Consider the following 19377-nt stretch of genomic DNA (forward strand, 5'->3'; position numbering starts at 1 on the left):
CTATTTGTCATGATATTTATTATATTAGCTGTATGGATTATCATATCATAGTTAACGGATCATTAAGAAAGATCTCTAACATAAAGTTCTAACCTGAGGTGGGTATTCAATGCTTCTTAAGCAACGTATCAGAACCCTGGCCTCTACCCAGCAGCTGACAACCAACAGCTCCCAACATGCAGCTAAGTAAACAAGAATGTCTCCAGACTTAGTCAAATGTATCCTCGAAGACTGTATCACCACTCATGTTTTATGCTGGAATACTCAAACATTTGCCGTTAAAGTAGTTTAACATGACCCATATTCATATGTATAATATATACATTGGTAAATCTCTCTTCATTACAATTTCTTATAGAAATGAAAACACTAAAAAAATATTTGGCAATTATCTAATTTATTTCTTCAGTGAGATACCCCTGCATGATAAAAAGCATTCCCAAAAATGATTCATTGTAATTTTCTTCCACAATTGATTCTTCTAGAATTAACCTAGAAATGAAGAATGACAAGGCAGGCTTCTCTTCTGTATGAATGTGCTGATACAAAGTTATTCACATCCCTCAGAAAGAGTCCTTGTATTCATAAAATGAATTGTCAAGAATGACCTGTTAGTAATACAATGAGAACAGATCACACTTGGGGAAACTAAACATTACATTTATTTCACACTAATGTGCCAGGCATAAAGGACAAAAAAAAGGAGGAAAGATCACTGTTTCTTCAAACAATTCTTAAATGCCAATAAATTTCTTCCACCTTTATTTGCAAGAATGTCCTTAGGGTCACCTTCGCTTTTCTTTGACACAAACTGGAAAAAAACTGCCTGCTGTTTTTTGGGTTGCCATCAGTGAGTTCGCAGTGTCCCAGCAGAGCTCACTTAACTTGTAAGGGCTACGGTGGAGGCAGAGAATTGCAGACTATGTCCAGAGATAAGAAAATGGTCTCTGCGGGACACATGGCCACTCTGCTACTCAGCATCATTTCTCTGTACACATTATGTGATGTATGTCAACGCTTAATTTCTAGACGGTCTTGATTTCTTCCATGCCATAAGACTTCCCTTAGATTATACTGTCTGATGCTTGCCTAGCTGTAATTCATGGGCTTCCAATATTATTGGAGGCTTTCCTCTCTCAAGGGGGTTCTCTAATGCATGCTGTGGTGAATTTCTACTGGAAAGCTCCCACAATAACCCTATTCCCAGAGATCTTCCTCACAGGACTATTTCATATTTAACAAGCAGTGACTTCCAGATAATTTTCCAATGGTTACATTTCTTGAAGAGATTTTTACCAGTGTGGACTTTCTCAAGCATATTAAGGCATGAATGATGCCAAAATGGTTTTCAACTTTAATTATATTCATAGATTTTTCTTCTCAATTATGTTATAAAAAGTATTTACCACACTCAGGGCTTTCACTGAGTTCCTCTCCAGTATGAGTTATCTCAAATACTGAAAAAAAATATGTTTAAAACTTCTATATTCTTTACATTCACGTTTCCTCCTATGTAAATACTTAGATGCATTCCAAGTTTAAATCTGTAGTGTGAGACATTTTTCCACATGTATTACATTTATTAAAATTTCCTCTTGTGTGGGTTTTCTCATAACATGTTAAGGGCAAGTTCTGGTGGGACTCCCCCTCACATCCATTCCTAATTCTTGTCAGCCCTGTGTAGGTCCTCTCATGTTAACTGAAAACTGTTCTGCAGAAAGAACACCTACCCCACTCACACTCAAGGGAATTCCTGGAGTACTGCAAACCTTCTGAGGCTTAAATGTCAGGCAAACATCTTTCTGTACCCATCCCCATCATACATCCCGATGTCTATGAGTTCTCTGATGCCTAATTAGGTTTGATTTCTGTGAAAACGTTTTTCTACATACAATACATTCATAGGGTTTCTTCCCAGAGTGAATCAATTCATGTACAATGAGAGATGATTTGTAGCCAAACATTTTCCCACACTGACTGCATTCATAGGGCTTTTCACCTGTGTGAATTCTATAATGCTTACTGAGGACTAACTTCCACTGAAATGTTTTCCCACACTTAGTACATTCGTAGGGTTTCTCACCTGTATGAATTATCTGATGCTTGTTGAGATATGACTTGTTCTGAAAGGCTTTGCCACACTGTTTACATTCATATGGTCTCTCACCTGTGTGAACTTTCTGATGAGTTTTGAGGTATGATTTATTTTGAAAGGCTTTTCCACATTCTTTACATTTGTGTGATTTCTCGCTGTTGTGGATTCTCTGATGCCTCCTGAGGTCTGACTTTTGGTAAAAGGCTTTTCCACACTCGTTGCATGCATAGGGTTTCTCACCAGTGTGAGTTCGAAGGTGCATGTTGAAGTATGATCTGTTATGGAAGGTTTTTCCACATTCTTCGCATTCATATGGTTTATCTCTCTTGTGAGTTCCCTGATGCAATCTGAGGTATGACTTCTTTAGAAACGCTCTTCCACAGTCTTGACATTCGTATGGTTTCTCACCTGTGTGAGTTCTCTGGTGCATTTTGAGGTACCACTTATGCTGGAAGGCTTTACCACACTCACAACATTCAAAGGGTTTCTCACCAGTGTGAGTTCTCTCATGTACAACAAGGGCTGACTTTTGCCTGAAGCTTTTATCACATTTACTACATCCATAGGGCTTTTCTCCTGTGTGAATCCTCTGATGAGTAGTAAGGGAGGATTTAGTGCTAAAGAGTTTCTCACACAGAATACATACATGGGCTTTCTTCTGGTCATGTGTCCTCTGATGAACTGAAAGGTCTAATTTGCTAGTAAAAATTTTCTTTCTTTTAAGGCATTCACAAGGTTTGCTCCCTGAGTATGTTTCCTGGTGTTCAGTGAGGTTACATGTTTTACCAAAAGTTGCCTTCCCTACCTTAACCATGACATCCGACTCAACAGAGACATGCTCATATTCATTATGCTTATACAAAGTCAGTCCCATTTGAAGTCTGTTAGATGGAGTAATTCTTTTCAGTACTTTTGCCTCCTTTGTATCTTTTCCTTTTCCACTGTGTTCAAAATCCTGTTGCCCAGTTTGAATCTTGGAATGTTGAGCAAATTGCTCAGGACACCCGAGGGATTTCCCTGCTACACCACAGTCACTATATTGCTTTAAAGTGTATATGCCATGAGACTCAGAAGGAAGACATGTATTCTCATATCCATTTAACTCCTCAGGCTTCACTCCTGAACATTCTCTATTATTTACAACAAAATTTGAAATTTTCATGGAGCAAAAATAAAAAGTGTTTTCTAATCCATCTGTTTCCTCAGTTGCTCTATTGTGGCTATTGGCAGTAACTTGCCATAAATGTCTGTCTTCACATTTCTGGTTGGTCTCAACTGTGCCGTCCACACTGTAGAAGCCTAAAAGGACAAAAAAATTTTTTTTCTGTAAATTACAATTTAGGTTTTCTAGTGGAATTCTCATGTTCATGCCTAGAAATTTTTTCCTATACTACTACCATAGTGATTCATTAAGATCATATTAAGTACTAGTTTATAAACTTTATTTATTCTTTTGACATAACATACTGAAACACACTAATAGATTAACATATTTTTCCTCACTTTATTTTATTTTTGTGAAGCAATATTTTGTTAAAATATCCACCAATTCCTATGACCTTTTCTTTCTGGCATTCTCTTTTTCTGGTCTTAAGAGGGGAAATAATTTCTACCTCTTCTTTGCAGATTATGAGAAAAGCCCAATAGGCTGCCTCCTAACCGGAGGTCTCCCTTATGGCCATGTGTTTACATCTTTATTTGTTAGAGTTATTACTTCAGGAGTGATCATGGATTATGAGTTTTCAAACATGAGAGTCCTTTCTTTCCACTTCCACACAAAACAGATATCAGTAATTGAGGTCTTAATTGAACAAAATTTCCTGCTCTTTTCAGAATCACAATACAAGGAAACTCATGCCCACCACCACCCGGGAGAAATGAGCATGCTGTACATCAATTCTAAAATGTCTGGCTACTTGTGATATCAAGAGCTTTGACATTCACCTCCAAATTGCTGATACACCCTCCTATGTCTGATAATCCATAGATTCTCAAGGATGTTATCATGTTTACAGAAACTTTACTTCTTTTAGTTTCATAGAAGATGGAATCTTCTGCCATTTCTCATTATCTTTGTTGCTTTAGAATGAGAGAAAGAAAATAGATGGAAGTGCTGCATTCAAACTATAATCCCCATTTTAAAAAAACCAGCTTGAGTTCTTCAATATGAAAACTTGTTTCACTTTTCCTTGATTCTTTCTCAAGTGGAAACACCCCTTCCTATGCTGGATCCTCCTTATGGTTTCTTAGATCATGCCTCACACGCCTTAACTTGTAGGTCTCTTCCTGTATTTTATTATCAACTACCTAAGTGAAACACTCTATAACTTTAAACACCATCTGTTACTCATTCTACTCTGGTTCAACATTACAAACAGTTGTTTGTGACTCCTTAGTATAAATAAACTTATCTATCTTTTATCAAAATATTAATTCCATGAAGTAAGGATATTATTTTTACATTTTTATCGATGAACAAATATAAAATGACCAGCACTTGAAATCTGTCTCATTAAAATGTGCTAAAAAGATAGGGCTAGAGAGATGGCTCAGTGGTTAAGAGCACTGACTGCTCTCCCAGAGGACCAAGGTTCAATTTCCAGTGTCCATGTGGCAGATCACAACTGTGTATAACTCCATTTCCAGGGGATCTGACACCTTTACACCAATGCACATAAGATAAATTTAAATAAATTATTTTTTTAAATGTGCTAAAACTGATAGCTTATGCTGGAGAGGATGTGGAGTAAGGGGAACATTAATCCATTGCTGGTAGGAATGCAAACTTCTACAACCACTTTAGAAATCAATGTGGCGGTTTCTCAGAAAATTGGGAGTCAACCTACCTCAGGATCCAACAATATCACTCTTGGGAATATACCCAAGAGATGCCCTATCATACTACAAAAGCATTCTATGTTCATAGCAGCATTACTTGTAATAGCCAGAACCTGGAAACAACCTAGATGCCCTTCAGCAGAAGAATGGATAAAGAAAGTGTGGCACATCTACACATTAGAGTACTACTCAGCGGTAAAAAACAATGACATCTTGAATTTTGCATGCAAATGGATGGAATTAGATAACACTATCCTGAGTGAGATAACCCAGACCCAAAAATATGTACTCACTCATTAGTGGATTCTAGCCATAAACAAAGGACATTGAGCCTATAGTTCAGATCCTAGAGAAGCTAAGTAATAAGGTGAACCCAAAGAAAAACATATATAGACCCACCAGAAAATTGGAAACAGGCAAGATCACCTGACAAAATTTGGGAGCATGGGGACTGGGGGGGGAGGGGAGAGGGGAAAAGAAAGGGAGAAGAGGAGGGTTGGGGAGAGCTTGAGGGAATGGTATAGTTGAGATGGAGGAAGGACAGATATGAGAGCAAGGAAAGAGATATCTTGATTGAGGTAGCCATTTTGGGGTTAGCAAGAAACCTGGCTCTAGAAAAATTCCCAAAAATCCACCTGGATGACCCAGCTAAGACCCTAAGCAATAGAAGAGAGGGTGCCTGAACAGGCCTTGCCCTGTAGTCAGACTGATGAATGTCTTAAATATCACCATAGAACCTTCATCCAACAACAGATGGAAACAGAGGCAGAGACCCACATCAGAGCACTGGGCTGAGCTCCCAAGGTCCAGTTGAAGAGCAGAAGGAGGGAGAGTATAAGCAAGGAAGTGAAGACCGTGAGGAGTTCACCCACTAAGACAATGTGCCTGAGCTAATGAGAGCTCACCAACCCCAACTGGACTGAGAATGAACAAGCATAGGACCAAATTAGTCCCTCTAAATGTGGTTGACAGTTGGAGCAGACTGAAGGGTCAATGACAATGGCACTGGGATTTGTGTCTACTCCATATACTGGCTTTTGGGAATCCTATTCTCTTTGGATGTATACCTTGCTCAACCTAGATGTAGTAGGGAGTGCCTTGGACTTTCCATAGGGCAGAATGCCTTGCCCTCTCTTAAGACTGGAGGGGTTTGGGGAGGATCTGTGGAGGGGGTGGGAGGAGGGGAGGAAGTGGGAATTTGGATTGGTATTTTTTAAGTAATAAAATAAAATAATAATAAAAAAGAAAAATTGTTCTTGAGTTCCCATTCTTCCTCATTGTCCGCTATGTTCAGCTAGTCCAAATTTATCCCATGCTTTTTCAGACCCAGGCCAGCTGGCCTTGGTGAGTTCCCAATAGAACATCCCCATTGTCTCAGTGTGTGGGTGCACACCTCGCGGTCCTGAGTTCCTTGCTCGTGCTTCGTCTCCTTCTGCTCCTGATTTGGACCTTGAGATTTCTGTCCGGTGCTCCAATGTGGGTCTCTGTCTCTGTCTCCTTTCATCGCCTGATGAAGGTTAATATTCAGGAGGATGCCTATGTGTTTGTCTTTGGATTCACCTTCTTATTTAGCTTCTCTAGGAACATGAATTATAAGCTCAATGTCCTTTATTTATGGCTAGAAACCAAATATGAGTGAGTACATCCCATGTTCCTCTTTTTGGGTCTGGCTTACCTCACTCAGGATAGTGTTTTCTATTTCCATCCATTTGCATGCAAAATTCAAGAAGTCCTTGTTTTTTACTGCTGAGTAATACTCTAATATGTATATATTCCATACTTTCTTCATCCATTCTTCCGTTGAAGGGCATCTAATCGCAGTGGGTTTTTGATCCTACTGCATGTACTGGCTTTGGGGGAGCCTAGGCAGTTTGGATGCTCACCTTACGAGACCTGGATAGAGGTGGCGGTCCTTGGGCTTCCCACAGGTCAGGGAACCCTGATTGCTCTTCGAGCAGATGAGGGAGGGTGACTTGATCAGGGGAGGGGGAGGGAAATGGGAGGCGGTGGCGGGGAGGAGGCAGAAATCCTTAATAAATAAATAAATTAAAAAAAATAAAAAAGAAAGAAAAATCACAAAAAAAATGTGCTAAAACAAAAAGCACATGAAAAAAAAATGTCTGAAAACAAAATCCCCATGAGACTGGCGTTTAAGAGGCAACTGAAACAATAGAAAAAGGAAGTACCAGAGAAAAACATCAAATAACAGAAGTCAACAATTAGACTTCAGGGGTAAATCTTAGAAAATTTTTGTCAAGGCCTGGAGGGATGGCTCAGCCGTTAAAGGCTAGGCTCACAACCAAAAATATAAGAAAATTTTTGTCAAATTAAAAGGTAGGAACAAATTCAAGAGAATTCTTTTTGTAGACTATGTCTTCTTGTAGACTTCACTGAACAAGTCTGAGCCCTCAAATATGGAACTTAGGATAAATTAGTAAAACGGCCAACCTGTGCTAGACATGAACTCCCATTCATGAGTACCAACTAACCTGACATACTCTGGTTCGTAGATTCGTCTGCTGTCCATGGCTCTGCTCCCTGTTCCAATCTGAAGATTAACTCGGGTTTAGGGCTGCATCGTCCTGTTAATTAGAAATAATGTAGGACTTAGAAAATTATGCTAATAAGGTTCTTTGAAGAAAGACAAAGCCAGGTTTTAGGATCTACGCACCAAAAATACAAATGTGGACCTTTCACTAGAGAGCAGTGAACAGTCATGGAACCCGCGGCCCAGCACCTTATCCCTGAACAGCTCTACATCTCACACTTGCTCACATATTCACTGCAGTGAAATGGCTGGCTCCTTAGACTTACTTACCCAGTGACACCAGGCTGCTGTATGTCTCCAGCATCACATTCCTGTACAGCACCCTCTGAGCATCATCGAGATTCTGCCACTCCTCCCAGGTGAAGTTCACAGTGACATCCTCAAATGACACCAAATCCTGTAACAGCACATTCCTCCTCAATTACTCTATGCTTATAAACAGGACCTGAGGTCTCCTAAATAGTGGAAGGCCTTCATGTGCACTTTACATTATAATTTGTCTTGCTTATGTAGTGGAGAAGAAGAAACATCAAAGAACTATCCTGAGGTTATTGATTTATTAATGGACTACAATAATTACCTTATAGATTAAAACCTTAACTGTTGGAATAAGAGAACCCAGGCCATTCAGGTAACCAGGCCTTAACCACATAGGGCTGTACATGAGACATGAACACATGCAGGCCTCGCTCTGCCTCCTAGGGGTTGGAGGCAGCCTGACTACTGTTATGCTGTATGGGTCATGCAATAATAATCCTTACGCCCCAAAGAAAGAGTAACCCTTCTCACTAAGTTTTATATGCCCTACTCCCTAGCTCAATCATGTATCAAAAGTCGTATGTTTTTTTGTTTGGTTGGTTTTTTGTTGTTATTGTTTTTTGGTGTTTCGAGACAAGGTTTCTATGTGTAGCTTTGGAGCCTGTTCTGGCACTAGCTTTGGAGACCAGGCTGGCCTCGAACTCACAGAGATTCGCCTACCTCTGCCTCCCAAGTGCTAGTATTAAAGGCGTGCACCACCACTGACTGGCTCAAAAGTCATATGTTAACCAAACCTGCTTTGTGCAAGACCTCCCGTTCCTCAGAAACATTTGAAAGTTTAACCTTTGCTTCACTTGGCATGGCTGAAACTCCCCTTCAGAACCCTGTCTTAACCACACAAGCAACTACATACCACAGTAATAGTCTTATAGTCCTATACATAGTATCATATGTAGGTAAATGAACCTGTACTGTGACAACAGGAAAACACAAAACTGAAGGAACTGATCGCGGAGTGAATGACTCTGCAACTACATATCTTTACTAGTAGTTTCTTTCTTTTTTTGGTTTTTCAAAACAGGGTATCCCTGTGAAGCTCTGGCTGTCCTGGCGCTATATATTCACTATATAGTCCAGACTAGCTTAGAACTCAGAACTGAGTGCTGGAATTAAAGGCGTGTGCCACCGCCCAGCTTGATATCTAGACTAATTTCAATGATAAGTGCAAGTCAGAGGAGCGGCAGGTGGCAATTGAAGTTCAGGTCTGCCAGCCAGGAAGCAAAGCTCTGATGGGTGAATCTCAGATAGGCAAGGCCCCAAGGGCTTTGGCCCCATGTCTCTTGCTACTGCTGTGCCATTTTTCTCTGGTATTTGGCATGGCGTGAATGGGCAGGGGGAAATCCCCACTGCCTTTAATGTAGTGTGATTATCTCATGGAAATATCCTGTTCTGCTGGGCATTTTCCCCTGAGGACTATTATGAGATGATTTCCTCCTAAGCTCTACTGTTTAACTGAAGCAGTGATTTTAAACAATAATAGTGTTAGTTTAAATAGGATTTTGATGATTGAGGGTCTTTAATAAATATAGTAAGGGATTATAATTTATTAAATATAGTAGAGAAACTAATATAGGAAAAAGCAAGATATAGTGTAGCCCCTACCTCTGATAAAGCAGGGGCTGCAAAGAACAGAAAATATCCACACTGCTACTTTCTCTTGAGGAGCCATATAGACCATGACTTAGGTTAATGATTAAGAAAAACAATTGAGGACTCAGAAGGCCGGCGGGCAGCTAGGATGGCAGATGAAGGAGGAAGACCCCACCTTTGAAGAGGAAAATGAAGAAATTGGAGGAGGAGCAGAAGGTGGACAGGGGAGAAGAAAGAGACTTTTCTCCAAAGAATTACGGTGTATGATGTATGGGTTTGGGGATGACCAGAATCCTTACACCGAGTCGGTGGATATTCTTGAAGACCTTGTCATCGAGTTCATTACTGAAATGACTCACAAGGCAATGTCAAACGGGAGACAGGGTCGAGTGCAAGCTGAAGATGTTGTCTTCCTGATTCGAAAGGACCCAAGGAAGTTTGCCAGAGTTAAAGACTTACTTACTATGAATAAAGAATTGAAGCGGGCTAGAAAAGCTTTTGACGAAGCCAACTATGGATCTTGACACCGTTTGTAATATCTGAAATTTTGATATTTTATTTGGAAACCATACATTCTAACTTGTCTACAGTAACGCGATGGCTAGGCATGCAATGAAGGAGGCCTTCAGTTCTCGCTCTGTAACTTGAGCCTTTCATTGCCTGCCTTTATATCTGAACCCTTCAGCGGGATTCAGTGACTTCTGAAAGTGTGGCCAGTTGTGCAGCTCCATCTGAAAAGGCAGTGTTTCGCAGACTTGTGTATGCCAAGCTCTATGCCATGGCTGCATAACATGCAATCTAAATGTCCATTTGGCTTTATGAAAGTTGAGACTCGTGCTTTACGTATTTCAAGTTTTTATGACAGTGGCGGGAGAAATTCTTAGAGAATGAACTGGTTTGTGTTTCTTTTAAGGAACTAAGTTCTTGTAAGAATGCTTAGTTGTTTTAATATTCTTTTCTAAAGAACTCTTTTTTTTTTTTTTAATGAAACTACTATTTGTTAAGTGTTAGTGGACCTCATCTTCCCCGGCAACAGTAAAGTTTCTAAACAAGTGCTTTCAGCAGCAGGGATGGCACAGCTTATAAACCTGAGTCAGGACAGATGTTTTGGGTGGTGTTCTATTGACATAAATGTAAGTAATTTCATTGTAAAAATGTATAGTTGATTTAACCAGTATGTGACTGTGCAAGCATTTTCATAGTTAAGGATATGCAGGCTTTGTGTGTATTTAGCGTATCGCATTAAATTATTTTATTTAGCTTATAATAAGGATTAAAATTACATTTAAAGAGGTTACTGAATGTTACTCTGTAAAACTTACTGGTGCTTAACATTGTTAAATCAGTACTTGGGGAAATGCTACCTGTTTAATCTGTTGATACAAGGAATAAAGGATGAAGAATTAAATACCAAAAAAAAAAAAAGAAAAGAAAAACAATTGAGTACTAAAAGCCAAGCTAGCTCAAATTCTTTTAATCTTTATGTTGGGAGATGTGTTCACAGGTTTCGGTGTGCATCATAGCTAAAACAAAGCTTTAACAAATGACTTAAGGTTAGGTTAAGATGTTTTTGTTAATGTCTTTGAGGTAATAAAAAAAAATATCTTGGAAAACAATTTAAAGGCATACTTTATTAATAAGTTCACTGGTACTGTGGCTTCTCCTTCAATCTCTGAGCTGCTAAACACTGGTCCTCATGGCAGCAATAGCTAAGTTTTATATGCCTCTTGGTCCTGTCCCTCACTGGCTACAACACTAGAGAGAACTGGTCCTGCACCTCACCTGGGCAGCACAATAGAGCTGATCCTGTTAACAGGGTGCAGGTGAGCTGGTCCTGAGGTCATGAGAGTGGGAGAGTTGATCCTGCCCCCCTCATCTGCCATGCAGTGGTGTGGGCGAAGGAAAGATGCCCTCCCCCCTCCCCCCTTGGCACCTGCGGCAGACAAGAGAGTTGATCCTGCACCTCTCCTGGGCAGCACAGTAGAGCTGACCATGTTGATGGGGGCATGGATGAGCCACCGCAAGAACCTGAACATGGGAGATCTGGCCCTGCTCCTCATCTAGCACACAGTGGCATGGGTAAGGAAGAGATTTACACACACACAGCATCTCACTGCCTGTGGCAGGTGGGAGAGCAGGGCCTGAGGTCATAGAGCAGGAGAACTAGCCCTGTCCCTCACCAGCTGCACCACTCAGAGAACAGGCCCTTCATCTCGCCTGGGCAGCACAGCATAGCTGAAAGCATGAGCGTGGGAGAGCTGGCCCTGCCCTCTCTGCCACATGGTGTAGAGGGTGAGGGAAAGATTCCCTCCCTCCTCACTCCTTGCCACCTGCAGCAGGCAAGAAAACTGACCCTACCTACACCTCACATGGTGAGGACAAGAGACCCTGTTGATGCCTGCACAGGTGAGCTGGCCCCAAGAATGTGAGCATGGGAAATATGACCCCACCCCTCATCTGCCATATTGGGAGAGACGCCCTACCCACCAACCCTTGCCTGTGACAGGAAGAAGAGCTGGCCTTGGCCCTCACCATCTGCAGCACTTGAGAGAGTGGCCCCTGAATTTCACTCACCCAGGCAACATAGTACAATTGGCCCTGGTGGTGTAGGTGTGAGTGGGCTATCCCTAGGGATGTGAGAACAGGAGAACTAATCCCACCCTTTGCTGCTTGCTATAAAGGATGAACTAGCCAGGGCAGTGCTAGAGCGCTCAACTAGGTAGTGAGGATGAGGGAGAGTTGGCAGGCTGACCAATCCAGTAACCATCCAGACCCAGGCATCAGGGCTATAAGTTGGTCCATCCCCAACTCTCTGGGTAAATATCACTTAACAAAATTAAATCAAGACCAGATAAGCAAATTAAATACACCTATAACTGCTAAAAAAAAAAGAAAATTTGGAACAGACACCAAAAGTCTCACAACCAAAAAAAGTCCAGGACCAGATGGTTTCAGCTCAAAATTGTTTCAGCTCAGAATTCTACAAGATTTTCAAAGAACTAATACCAATACTCCTCAAATTGTTCCATACAATAGAAACAGAAGGAACACTGCCAAACTCTTTTTATGAGGCTACAATTTCCCTGATACCCAAACCACATAAAGACATAACATCTTGAAATTTGCAAGCAAATGGATGGAGCTAGAAAACACCATATTGAGTTCACTCAGACCCAGAAAGACAAATATCATATGTACTCACTCATAAGTGGCTTTTAGACATAAAGCAAAGAAAACCAGCCTACAATTCACAATCCCAGAGAACCTAAACAACAATGAGAACCCTAAGAGACATACATGTATCTAATCTACATGGGAAGTAGAAAAAGACAAGATCTCCTGAGTAAATTGGAAGCATGGGGATCATGGGAGAGGGTTGAAGGGGAGGGGAGAGAAAGGGAGGGGAGCAGAGAAAAATATATAGCTAAATAAGATCAATTTTAAAAGCTTAAAAAAAATAAAAAATAAGTTGGCCCATGCCATCATTCACCCCATCTACGATCTGCAGGAGGACATGAAGAGGCCAGTCTTAGAGATCCAAAGCTGCAGGGTCTGCACAGCAGAGCAACAACAGGATATCTAAGTAGAGTCCCAGTGAGGGCCCAGTGTCAATAATGTAGCAGAAACCAGAGGCTTCTTGACCTCTGACTCTTGACGTGTCTCTGACTCTTCATGACCTGACCTTTAATGACTCTGACCCTTCATGACCTCTGACTTGCAATGAACACTTGCAAGTAAAGATATATGGACTAACAGGTATACTGTGTGACTCAATATGCCACACGACCGCTTCCACAATGAGCTTTTTCTTTCCATTCCTTTTAAAATTTATTTGGGGGAGGAAGGGGCAGGTTTTAAGAACAAAGGGCAGATATGAAGGAACGGGGAGATGAATGGGATTGAGATGCATGATATGAAATCCACAAATTAATAAAAAGTTTTTAAAAAGAGAGACAGAAGGAAAGGAAAAAAGAAGGCAAGGAAGGTAGGAGAGTAGAAATGGGGACAGTTCAGGGCGTAGTTCATAATAGGTAAATGCTTAATGTTCATGGGACACGGGGTTCAAGCCCCAATGTATACAAACACACAAATTAAAAGTAAAAAGAGTCTGAGTATTTGGCTGACATTAGTGAAAAAAAGATGGTTAATTGCAAATGGAGCCATTTTCTAGAGAAAAAGAGTATCAGTTGAGAGACTTGCAAGAGCCAGAGAGCAGAATGAAGACACACACATGAAGCATGGCTCTGGACCAGGCTTTCGGCAAAGAACTGCCCTGGCTGTCTACTGGGAATATATGCCCAAGTCAGTATACACAGGGCGGCCCTACATCCCACCACCCTTGTCCTCTCCTGAGTGCTGGACGAGTATGGACGGGAGGTTAACAGACACTCGACCATGATCTTATCCAGTTCCATAACTGGAAAAGCTTCGTGGTGGAAATGACAGTGATCCAAGGTATTTTCAACCTGGGAGAAATATGAATAATGTACAGAAACAAGAAAAACCATAATTTCTTAATTGTTGCCACAATTACTACTAAAAGGAGTTGAAGTCAAATTCTCTCCACAAATTTAGCCAGGTCTTATTGATGGTCAGACTATAAATAAAATAGCAATATGTATCCAAGCGGGGTATAAAAAACAACTCACCACACATTCATTCATGATGTCTGTAAGCTGCTTGTTTGTGTTTTTGCCCTCGAAAACACACAGGTGATACCAGAAGCACAGTTGAGAAAAGGAGACCAAGGTAGAGTCATGAGAGTGAGAGGGTATCCATGGTTTGGTCCTAGATTCTCCGCTCAAAACACTATGCAATTAGCTGAAAAAGAAGAAGAAAAAAAATTGTAAGAAAATTTCCTAGGGGCTGGAGAGATGGAGAGGGGCTGGAGAGACAGCTGTTCTTCCAGAAGACCCAGGTTCAATTCCCAGCACCCACATGGTAGCTCACAACTGTCTGTAACTCCAGTTCCAAGAGATCTGAAGCCCCCACACAGACATACATGCAGGCCAAACACCAATGCACACAAAAATAAATAAATCTTAAAAAAAAAAAAAGCAAAAGAAAATAGTCCCATCTATAAGAAAGTGCAACAAAGATACCATTGACAATGGGCTCACAAGTACATTCAGAGCCGTTACACATGAAAGCTATGGCTGAATTCATAAGAACTAACATCAGCAAATAATGAACAATTTGGTAACAACATTCCCTTCCAAAAGTACTTAATAATTGAAACCACAGAAATTATGTTTTCCCTATCATTAACGCAGAAATGCACCTGTTACATGAAATATCCTACAATCCACCCAAATGGGCTCCATATAAGCACTTCCTCTACATTACTTCTTCCTTCATATAGCTCATTTCCATGGAAAATATGCAGATTGCAAGATTTTTTTTTTGCCCATGCTTATACAGGATAAAAAAAACAATGAACATTTCTTATAGGGCATTGATTGCTACAGTAATGTTTCCAAATGGGGCATCTCGACGTATCTACACCCCCATTTACTTCCCATGATTACTATGAGCCATTTGACTCATTTGACCAAGTGAACTCAGTAAATACGAAAACAACCTAAACTTGAAAAGTGTTTCCTGCACGCCTTTAATCCCAGCACTCGGGAGGCAGAGGCAGGTGGATCTTTGTGAGTTCGAGGTCAGCCTGGTCTACAAGAGCTAGTTCCAGGACAGCCAGGGCTACACAAAGAAACCCTGTCTTACAAAAATAAAAAAGTATTTCCTGCCTAGTACTTACCTACTAGACACAGGTGTGCTGTGAAGAGCTTTGGTGCCAGCTTGATGAAAACAGAGCTTTGAAAAGACTCAGCAGGAACCACTAAATGTGAGACAGAACACCCTGAATGAAGCAGTCTCAAAGCACTGATGAATCAAACCTCATTCGTCACTGAAGGCAGGAAAATACAGAAACTTCCCAGTGGAGACCAGTCCAGATATCGACCTACAGAAATGTGAGGGAAAAAAAATTAAATTGTTCTTCAAAGCAATATTTTTGTTGATGTGTTATACAAGAAAGGTTTATATATTTAATGATTTAGAATTCAATTATTTTAACATATAATAGGAAATAGTTTCCAAGCATGGCAAACACAATACAAAGTATTCTGTAGCCAGATGCCTAAGGCTTGAAAATCACAATAAGAATATGTGAAGTCGCCAGGTGGCACATGTCTTTAATCCCAGCACTTGGGTGGCAGAGGCAGGTGGATCTCTGTGAGTTTGAGGCCAGCCTGGTCTACAGAGTGAGTTCCAGGACAGGCTTCAAAGCTACACAGAGAAACCCTGTCTCGAAAAACCAAAAAAGGAAAGAATACTGAAGTCACATGATTCAAACAAGTAATGTCTGGCTACAAAGACAACATCTAAGCTTTTAAACAGAAAGGCTGCCACTTTCACGTGAGTGTGGCATTTTGTAGTATTTACATGCATAAGTTTCATGAGATCTCATTTTGCATTTTACAAAACTGAGACTGATTTCTATTATTTTCATTCTTATGAATTTTGGTTAACAGAATGCTAGCATTAAATAAAACACTTCTGTTTTTAACCTTTAAGGTTCTACAATATACAGAATGTATTGATGGTAATAAGGATAGGAAACTTAAGACAAGGTATTTGGAAAGTGTTTGAAAACTGATCACCTTGTTCTGTGGTAAAGCATTTGCAGATCATACTCAGACACTAGATTTCAACACCAAAAACAGAAGCACACAAATCTAAGACATGTACACATGGTAACTAGAAATCAGTATTAGAAAAAACACAAACATTAGTTTTTGTTAAGTGCATGGTAAACAGACATACATGCAGACAATATACTAAGACACACAAGATTAATTGAAAGAGCTCACACAATGGAAACACTGAGGGAAGAGGAAGGGGAAAGTAAACTAACCAACCACTGATTCAGCCCAGGTGCGACAGGGCATCCATCCACACTAGATCACAACTTCCAGATACAACAAATATTTCCCAGGCCCTTGCCAATCTTTTTCAACTAAGCTGGTAGAAAAGGATCAAGCCCCTACCACCCATATATTGCTAGCTTCTGAGAAGGTGGTAGCTTTGCCCAGAAATTGTTCTAAGCAATGGGATCAGCAGTTGCTTAAGTCATGCAAAGCTACGAGTTGCACCTACACTCTGCCTCCGCTCAAATGCATTAGTTCATTAACAGTAGATCTTGCCTGCTGTGGGGCAGGTCCCCATCGGTGAACCTTCACAGGACTGAGACTGTTCGCATGCCCATTACACAGCTGGAATTGCATCCACGGTAGCTCTTGCTTAACTCCCTAGAGATGTACACTGCCTTATGTGGACTCATCTTCACACATTATGTATCACATGCACACAAAGAATCTCCCTCTGGCTGAACAAGGATATCCCTGCCTCCGACCCCCCCACAGCTTATCAGCCTATGACGCAGATGGTACTACAGTCACTGCCCAGCTTGCAGCTCTGTTGCATTACACTCAATAAACACACTTCCTATTCTGGTCCAAAGGGAAAATTCATTCACAGCTCAGCAACCAACATAGTAGGCTGAGCATTAGGGTAACGAGGAAGGAATCGGTAGTCCAGATGGGCCACTGTTCTGTTCTGAAACGTGAATGTGTCATGGTGTACAGGTAACTTTCAATTATGCCATGAAGATATGGACAGACCCTGTTAATCGAAGTAAGTTTTAGTCAGAGGGGCTATATCACAAGGTCCTGCTGTTCTGTAGAGTTAGGCTGCAGCAGTCTAAGGCCTGGACCCAGAGCTAATTCCCTACCAGGACCCAGCACTTACTTCCTGGTCTCTTATTAAAGGTTTTCCTCCACACTAGCCGGATGGAGTTCCTACTGATGAAACACCCTCCTTCAGAACCTGAAACCCCCTACTTTGTTCCCAAGAAAATGTTCTTATTTCAATACTTGAATCTTCTGAGAGACCTTCTTGTCTCTGGTGACTTGCAAAAAAACGAAACAAAACCTTCTAAGACAGTGGTTCTCAACCTTCCTAATGCTGCAACCCTTTAATACAGTTCCTCATGTCATGGTGACCTCCAACCATAAAATTATCGTCGTTGCTACTTTATAACTGTAATTATGCTACTGTTATAAATCATAATGTAAATATCTGATATGCAAAATGTCTAATATGCGACCCTTGTGAAAGGGTCGTTTGACCCGTTGATTGAGAATCGCTAAGAACTTTGACCCGTTGATTGAGAATCGCTAAGAACTCAAACCTAGACTGCCAAGCTGGCCATTGCCAAGCCCAAAAAAGTCACTTCGTGAAGAGACAGGAAATTTAACGAATACAATTGCCAATACACAACAAGATCTACAGTCACTACGTGAGAATTTCCCCAGGAATTTCGGGTCAATTCATTAGGATAACAAACACCCTTTTTCCGTTACCGACTGTGGGTCACAGGCCCTGTTAAGTTGGGAGCGTAGGTCCCAGTCCCTCGCACCTATCCCAGCCCCCAGGCCTGGTCTGGACTTCAAATCCCAGCAGGCCAGGTCCTGACCCCTCCCTGGAGGTGGGGTCAGGTCCTGACCCCTCCCTGGAGGTGGGGTCAGGACCACTTTTTCCCCAGGGTACTTAAATCATCCCTCCAAAAGAAGAATACGTGGTCTCCCTTTCTTTCTCCCGGGGGTCGTTCCTGTGGCCTCCCGTTTTCCCCTCGGGGCCACCCGAGAGCGCAGATCTCCCATTAAACCTGGATATTTTTTGATTTGGCTTGTTTTGACTTGGCTTGATTGGGAATTTTTGCGTCGTCAGGGAGCTAATATTTAAAATTCCTAACAGGCCCCCTTCTCGCTCCAGCACTGTAGTGCCAACTTACACTTTCCCAAGCTCGCAGTTTGGGATTTCTGGGTCATTCTAGTGAAAATTCCCGGTTCTGTAGTCTGGTCTCCTATTAGTGGCCTTTTTTCCACCCCCAACCCCGCCTCAAAAAAAAAAAAAAGAGCCACACAGGTAACAGGATTCATCACTGGCAGCAAGGACTGGAATGTCAGCTCACACCGCAGCCCACTCCCCCAACCCCCAGCCTGGCAATCTAAAGACACGCACCGCCCTCACCCCCAAGTCGCCATCTTGGGCTCTCACCTTCTTGGCAGAGCTTCTGTAATGGCCCTCTGTTGGGGTCACAGACCCGGACACCTCCTAGGGCAGTCTTCTGACCAGCAACCGTGAAAGCACTGTCCAGGTCGTCTGATCCGATTGGGCACGGTGGGTCCCGCAGTCTCCTTCCAGACCCGCTCCGGCCTGCCCTCGCACTGCGTCTCAGTCCCACCAAGATCCACCTATATTTCTGCTTCCAGCGAGCAAAGGGGTTCGGGTCCCGCTTCCGAGGATCGCGACTCTCCCCTTCCTATTTCGCACCCTCTCCAGGAAGCCGGCACCAAACTCGCGGCCCGAGAGATTGCGTCAGCACAACGCCAGGCCGCGACTTTCTAAGCCAAAGTTCTCAGGAGACTGTGGCACAGAGGAGCCTACCAAGGCCAGACACCTAGCTGTTTACCTGAGCCCCAGAGGGATGGCCTCGTAGGTGAGGGACTACATTACCCATGAGCCTCTGAGTAACTATGGCAAGTGGAAAAGGACACTTCCCTCCAAATCCACACTCGTAATTACCACGAATAGCGGATTTCTGAATAGGTACCTACTTTGTAACAACGATGTGACGTTTCTTCACCTTTCTCTCATTCGAACCCCAGGTGTCTCAAAGCAGTATAGAACCTGAGAAGGAACCTCCAGTGTACTCATTATAGAAACAGACCAATTATCTCTGTGGGAGACACTGAGAAAATCGGTATAATATTGTGGGATATTCACCAGGGAAAACTGCTTTCTATAGGTTTAAACCAATAGAAAGTCTTTATATTCCGGCTGGCGACTACCCTGAGGGTTCAGAATCCCAGTGACACCCCGAGTCTTCCTCGGGGTGAGATTTAAGCACAAAAACTATGTC

The 19377-nt window shown here is 41.8% G+C and overlaps 1 protein-coding gene and 1 pseudogene across 3 annotated transcripts; one reads left to right on the top strand and one right to left on the bottom strand.

Moving 5' to 3' along the window:
• Window positions 1-1051: 1051 nt before the first annotated feature.
• LOC142845744 (uncharacterized) lies at window positions 1052-18956 on the bottom strand. Of its 3 annotated transcripts, none has more exons than XM_075965042.1 (6): window positions 18513-18956; window positions 15151-15354; window positions 14039-14210; window positions 7752-7878; window positions 7423-7515; window positions 1052-3394 (listed from the first exon to the last, which is right to left on the bottom strand). In XM_075965042.1, exons 3-6 carry the CDS (start codon window positions 14051-14053, stop codon window positions 1818-1820), a joined length of 1812 nt encoding a protein of 603 aa, XP_075821157.1. In that variant the 5' UTR covers window positions 14054-14210; window positions 15151-15354; window positions 18513-18956; the 3' UTR covers window positions 1052-1817. The 3 variants fall into 3 exon arrangements, with proteins under 3 accessions (XP_075821157.1, XP_075821159.1, XP_075821160.1); XM_075965044.1 differs by having other exon boundaries at window positions 7432-7515; window positions 18513-18943; XM_075965045.1 differs by lacking the exons at window positions 7423-7515; window positions 7752-7878 and having other exon boundaries at window positions 18513-18943.
• LOC142846976 (transcription initiation factor TFIID subunit 13 pseudogene) lies at window positions 9518-10828 on the top strand (annotated as a pseudogene).
• Window positions 18957-19377: the final 421 nt, after the last annotated feature.

Source organism: Microtus pennsylvanicus, chromosome 3 (assembly GCF_037038515.1).
Source record: "Microtus pennsylvanicus isolate mMicPen1 chromosome 3, mMicPen1.hap1, whole genome shotgun sequence".
Classification (NCBI taxonomy): Eukaryota; Metazoa; Chordata; class Mammalia; order Rodentia; family Cricetidae; genus Microtus; species Microtus pennsylvanicus.

Coding starts and splice junctions, on each gene's coding strand:
- LOC142845744 (XM_075965042.1), bottom strand. Junction 7,516..7,751: donor CAGCAGCCTGGTGTCACTGG/GTAAGTAAGTCT, acceptor TCTAATTAACAG/GACGATGCAGCCCTAAACCC. Junction 3,395..7,422: donor TACGAACCAGAGTATGTCAG/GTTAGTTGGTAC, acceptor TTGTCCTTTTAG/GCTTCTACAGTGTGGACGGC.